This window comes from Sphaeroforma arctica (genome assembly GCF_001186125.1).
Source record: "Sphaeroforma arctica JP610 unplaced genomic scaffold supercont1.219, whole genome shotgun sequence".
NCBI lineage: Eukaryota > Ichthyosporea > Ichthyophonida > Sphaeroforma > Sphaeroforma arctica.
In genome coordinates this window covers 106176-112087 of record NW_014040339.1, presented here as the reverse complement: position 1 = coordinate 112087, position 5912 = coordinate 106176, and the positions used below count along the sequence as shown (strand labels likewise).

The following is a 5912-nucleotide window of genomic DNA, read 5'->3' as shown; positions in this document are numbered from 1 at the left end:
CCGTTTGGTTTTCGCTTTACAAACTAGATCGTATCTTAACGTACGTTCGTAGTTTTAAAAGCTACTGGGGGCTATGTAGAAATACGGCCTCCGGCCAGTCTAAAATATCAAGATCAATTGAGATAATACATTGGTTTTTATTTGTATTTTAAATAATTTAATACAAGCTCTTTTTCCAATATTTCCAAAGTGTTCTAAATTCACTTTGATGGCTCCAATAGCCTGAGTATTTGGTATGACTCATCTACTTGGACCTATTTAAGACATTAGTAGATGTAGGATATTATAAACTAAATTTTATAATCTCCGAACTACTACTTACAGGTTTTGGTCCTCCCGCCAATCTCCAAAATCCAATAAGTCTTTTTCTTTTTTTAACTTTTCTTCAGATGGAACTTTATTTATATCAGCTAATGTATTAACGTGACAAACGTTATTATGTCTATCTACAAATTAGGCATGTGGTCATGAACACTTAGTACTTCTAGTGAAAATTATTCAATAAAGAACAGTTAGAGGTACGCCCTGTGTGATCGAGGATATTTAGGCTCTTAACAAGAGGCAGTCCCGATCATTCTTACACAAGCTACCACTGCTAAATCCTAGCTGACTAAATTGTATTTTAGTTTAGTATAGTTTGAAACCTAGTAGTTTCCATCGAAGTTTACAAAGCCATCCAGCATGAAGCAAATCTATCCCTTTGCACCAAGTTAGGGTTCCCGACCTGATTTTGCGTCAATCCCACAATTTATGACCCACAATCCTAACCCCGCCTCCACCCAATCCGATGCGGGAAAGGCATCCAGTCACAACATGTCTCACTCCGGTAGTCACAGCTACAACCTCCCAAATCCAGGTCCAAACCATCACCACCCAAATCACCATCCACATACAAGTCCAAACCACCACCATACGCATACAAGTCCAAACCACCACCATACGCATTCAGGTCCAAATCATCACCATCCGATCCACAGTTCCGTCGGGCCTCCTGGTCCAAGGGGCCTCCAGGGTCCCGTGGGTCCCGGGGGGTGCCCAGGTACACCGGGTACACCGGGTACACACGGTACAGTAGGAGCAACGGGGGTACCCGGGGTACCCGGAGCCACCGGAGCAACAGGTGCACACGGTAATCCGAGTGCCGTTGGACCGGAGGGGGCCACGGGAACTACTGGAACTCCCGGTAACGGGGTTGAGGGGGTCCACATTGACGACACTGGCGCGCTGATCGTTTCCTACACAGACAACTCGTCCCACAGTGTGGGTGTGGTGCGACCGGTATTTAACACGCTCGTCGACGACTCGGGGGCGCTGATTTTCGAAATGCCCGACAGGAACACGGTCGACGTTGGCATTGTCAGGGGACCGGGATTTACGCGCGCCGGACTCAAAGCGGATGGCTCACTGGTGCTTGTGGGTACCGACGGGATCGGGCGCAACCTAGGCAAGGTTGTGGGGGCTGGTATTCCCGACATTAGCATGGAATGTGGTAGTGGACGGCTTACGTTCCACCTGTCGAATGGGACCACATACACTGTCGACGTGCGAGAGGGGTGACCCTGGGACTGGTTTTTCACGGGTCGAATTAACCGGTTCCGGGGAGCTGAGCATTTACGACATGTGTGACCAGCAAAAGATACTGAGTAATGTACAGGGAGCACCGGGTGAGAGGGGTGAACGGGGCGTTTCGTTCATCAGTGCCGTGGTCAGCGACGATGGTCGACTGTTCCTATACGACAGCGAGAGTAGTGACTACCTCGTCGTGGCACTTGGGGCGGATCTGGAAACCGGTTTACACGGTACACTGAGCCCCGAGTTTGTTCCGATGTTTGGGGAGTTCCTGCCCCGTACAGCGGCGCTGCAGAAGTACGATGCCAAGTTGCTTGGCAAGGTTGGCAAGCGGTACCACAACTCCATGAGGTGGCTGGTTGTGGGGGCGGAGCGTGTCAAGTCGAGAAGTTGCCCGTATAGATTGTGGGTGCAACGCTGCAATCTAGCTACTAAACGAACGCACTCTAAACGCTTCTCGCTCCTGAATGCACTCTAGTCCATTTCGCCCCTTTGGTTTTTTTTTGTGTTTTTGTGACAAAATAAATAAATAGAACTAAATAATAAAAATAAAACCCCTCTAAAAAACCTACAAACACAACACTTCACAACAATGGGTGGGAACGTGTCTAAGAGTTTTCGAGAGCAGACGACGTCGATGGTGGCAGACGTATTTGTCAGTACAACAACCGACATTTCCAATTCCACCAACAGTTCCAATATATCACTACAAACCATCAGGTTCGCTGGTACGTGTGGTGGGGATTTTACCAGCCAGCAGACGTCCACCAAAACGTCCAAGACCGTGCCGACGGTGACGAATAATGTATCCAATGAAGTCGCCAACAAGATTGAGTCATCGCTTATTGACAACTTTAAAAAGATACTAGACCAGTCCCAAGACGGCATTAGTACAAGTACTAACAAATCCGTGGTTATCGACGTGGTGAGTCAGTCGATCAGGTCCAACACACAGGCGATACACCGGACGGTGATTGATAACAATTTAAAGTCAAGCAACGTCAACAATCAGACCGTCGATTTTGTGGATGAGGTGGCGGGCAATTGTCATTTTGACCAGAACTCGATCCTCGATTCACTCTCTGAACAGTTTGCAACTACGCTGGTGCAGACGGTCCTCGACGCTCTAAACGTGTCGACGGTCGACAAAGTCACAGACATAGATGAGACACAGGAAAACAAGGGCCTGTTTAATACGACGATGCTAATAATGCTGACCATCATTGCGGGTGTGATTTTGGCTATTGTCGTGGTGTTTAAGTTTTTCTGAGAAACAAAAATCGAAATCGAAAAGTTGTGTCGCGTATATAAAAACGGATATTGCAGTCAGAATTGAAATAAAGTAGCGAAATGGCGAGAAGCAGTATGTACGCAAAGATCCAGAGCATGCTGTCAATGAGCTTTGATGCTGCGACAAACGAACTTTCCAACTGGGTCGCCCAGGGCGGCGTGTTTGTGGCTCAACTGTACACATTCCAGCCCGACCACGAGGAGCTCGTGTTTGTCCGAAACACGGGGTTTGACCAGTTTGTGTTCACTCACCTTGTCGGACGTCATCTGTTCCCAAACGCGCAAACTTACGTGGACGTCGTCGCTCGAATGAGTAGCGTGGACATGGTCCGCGTCACACAGTGGGTGGCGAACAACTCACGCGTCAACTCAGCGTCACTGAACCGGAACGAGCGAATTGCGGCAGACCGATTGATCGCGTACGTGAACGGGACTCGTGGTGGACTCGAGGGTGTGATGCGGGAGTTTGTGTTTGCGTACGACGTACAGCGTGCTGTGTTGATGTGGTCTGTCAGCTACGAGGATGTAAAGTTCAGAGCCAACGTCCGTTTTGCGAAGGCTATGAATACAATCCGCGTGCAGATCTTGCTACTAGAGTTTTTGTCAGTCAACCACACAAACAAAATCCCTCAGATAAAGTGGCAAGTCCCCTTTTCTATTGGCTCATACACGAGCACTAACCGAGTCCCTGGGAGCAAGTTGCGTTATCGGCTGCGGTTGTACATTGAAGTGCTCATATACCGGATCCGGAAAAAACTGAGATTGTTATAATCACACATAAAGTAGTAGTATATTTATTTATATGTACATACTTACATATACATATAGTTATATACTTCATCTCATTTACACGCGCGCGCGTTGAGTGCAACCATGAGTAATAATAACACGCTATACCTCAAGGAATGGGACCCAGAAACCCTGAGTCCCAAGACCAACCCGTCCGACCCCAATGCCAAAAACGAGTCCTACACCGAGGGGTCCAAAGTTCTCATATGTGGTCGTACCGGGCAGGGGAAATGCATGGCCCCCGAGACGATGGTCAAGATGTTTACGGGTGAAATTAAGCGTCTGGACCAAGTCGTGGTTGGTGACCGGCTCTTGGGTCCCGATGAGCGACCCAGGGTTGTTAAGACCCGCGTCACCGGTCGTGAACAAATGTACACTGTATACCAGGCCGACAGCGATCCGTACGTGGTCACCGGCGACCATAAGCTGGCACTCTTTGATCACGGCGTCTCGAGGGTCATTATTGTGCCCGCGATCCGGGTGTTTGACCTTCAGGGGAATGGAAACGATACACACGAACACACACTCTACCCAACCCAGACCTGGGACCTCGATTACACCCAACTGGCCATTAGCGACGCGGACCCCTGGTCGCGGTTTGGGCGGCTTGTTCGCCCGACTGTGAATCAGGGGCTCCAGGACCCGGCCGATTTCCTGAAGGACGCACTCTGGTCGGTGCGGTCGACGTTTTCAGACTGTGACATAAAGATGCGTGCGGCGTCCATTTCCAACATTGACCCCAGACATCGGGCACTGGTCCTGGTCATCCTGCGCCTCCACTGTCTGGCGTGCCGGGTTGGGGATGACGGATCCATCTCGTACTTTAGAATCCGCCGCAACTGCGTTGGCGGTATTGTACACGTGACGCGCAATGAAGCACTGGAGGAGGATTATGTGGGCATCCAGGTTTCTGTGGATGGACTGTTTTGCCTGTGTGACAACACGGTGACGCACAATTCGACCATTGCTAAAACTCTATTGTACGAGAAGCGCGACATGTTTGACTCGGCCTTCCTGTTTACAGGCAACCCGTCTACTGCAGTAAAAGACTGGTCGCCAATCATCCCGGAGGTGTATCATTATGTCAACGAGGACGTGACACCCGAAGCCCTCAATGACATTGTCACACATCAGCAGCGCGCAAATAACACCAAGCGCAAGGACTACTTTGGCGGAGAGCGGCACTCCAAGAGCTTCATGGCCATGGTTATGGACGATCTCAGTGGCCGGCGTACATTTTTCGACAAACTCTCGGGTGCATTCAACTACTCTCGCCACTACTCCATGTTTATGGTTGTGTGTACACAACAGTACACAAACATCTCACCCGAGGTCCGCAAGTCCGTCAATGTAATCATTTCGACGGGTGCGGACTCGGTTTCGGAACGCGAGAGCCTGTATCGGGAGTTTTTTGGGTTCATACCCGACAAAAAGGTCTTTTACGAGATTCTGGACTACACGGCGTCGCTACCGTACACGGCCTTGGTGGGCGACCGCGACGTTAAAAGTACAAATTGGAGAGATAAGATCTTCTACTACCGAGCCAAGCCGGTCCCTGATTCGTTCAAGTTGGGGTCGCACCAATTCTGGAAGATGCACTACCGCATGTACAATGTGAACCACGATGCCCAGGACGATCTTCCGGTGATATCCAACATGACGGGGATTTAGGGTTTTAAAATACGAAAAAAATTAAAATAACACACAATAGGAAAAATATTATCCTTCGTCTCACTCTCCCCATTGCATTTGATTTGGAATTGGATTTGGAACTGGACTTGGAACTGGATTTGGATTAGGGCTGATATTACCCTGTACCGCCTAGACCGACCGATCAACTCAAAGGCACCGGTGCGAGTGGCTGGTGTGAGATTGGGGGACCAGAACATTGGTCTGATGGCGACAACGTTTGGGTGGGGATTGACTACGGATGTCGCTTGGGATTGCCATAGCGAATTTTGGCGAACTGGGGACACAGGTGGTCTACGGCGACACGGACAGTTGCTACGTCACCTTCAGCGATATTGCGGCTGATGATTTCCCCGCCCTGTGGGAGCGATCGGTGACCACCGAGAAGGCGCTGGAGTCGTGTTTACCGACCCCCATGCACATGTCACTGGAGATCTACGAGACCATCATCTTATTCAATAATATATATATATATATATATATATATATATATATATATATATATATATATATATATATATATTATATATATATATATATATATATATTATATATATATATATATATATATATAT

General features: G+C 48.6%; 4 protein-coding genes across 4 annotated transcripts; all 4 read left to right on the top strand.

Moving 5' to 3' along the window:
* Nucleotides 1–750: 750 nt before the first annotated feature.
* On the top strand, nt 751–1557 carry SARC_04068 (hypothetical protein; the record flags this gene model as incomplete). Its single annotated transcript, XM_014302136.1, has 1 exon — nt 751–1557. The coding sequence occupies one exon, from the start codon at nt 751–753 to the stop codon at nt 1555–1557; it is 807 nt and encodes a 268-aa protein (XP_014157611.1).
* Nucleotides 1558–1618: 61 nt separating this feature from the next.
* SARC_04067 (hypothetical protein) lies at nt 1619–2047 on the top strand (the record flags this gene model as incomplete). The annotated part of the gene is made up of 1 exon (XM_014302135.1): nt 1619–2047. One exon carries the CDS (start codon nt 1619–1621, stop codon nt 2045–2047), a length of 429 nt encoding a protein of 142 aa, XP_014157610.1.
* Nucleotides 2048–2161: 114 nt separating this feature from the next.
* Nucleotides 2162–2839, top strand: SARC_04066 (hypothetical protein; the record flags this gene model as incomplete). The annotated part of the gene is made up of 1 exon (XM_014302134.1): nt 2162–2839. One exon carries the CDS (start codon nt 2162–2164, stop codon nt 2837–2839), a length of 678 nt encoding a protein of 225 aa, XP_014157609.1.
* Nucleotides 2840–3732: 893 nt separating this feature from the next.
* Nucleotides 3733–5319, top strand: SARC_04065 (hypothetical protein; the record flags this gene model as incomplete). The annotated part of the gene is made up of 1 exon (XM_014302133.1): nt 3733–5319. The coding sequence occupies one exon, from the start codon at nt 3733–3735 to the stop codon at nt 5317–5319; it is 1587 nt and encodes a 528-aa protein (XP_014157608.1).
* Between the last annotated feature and the right edge of the window lie 593 nt (nt 5320–5912).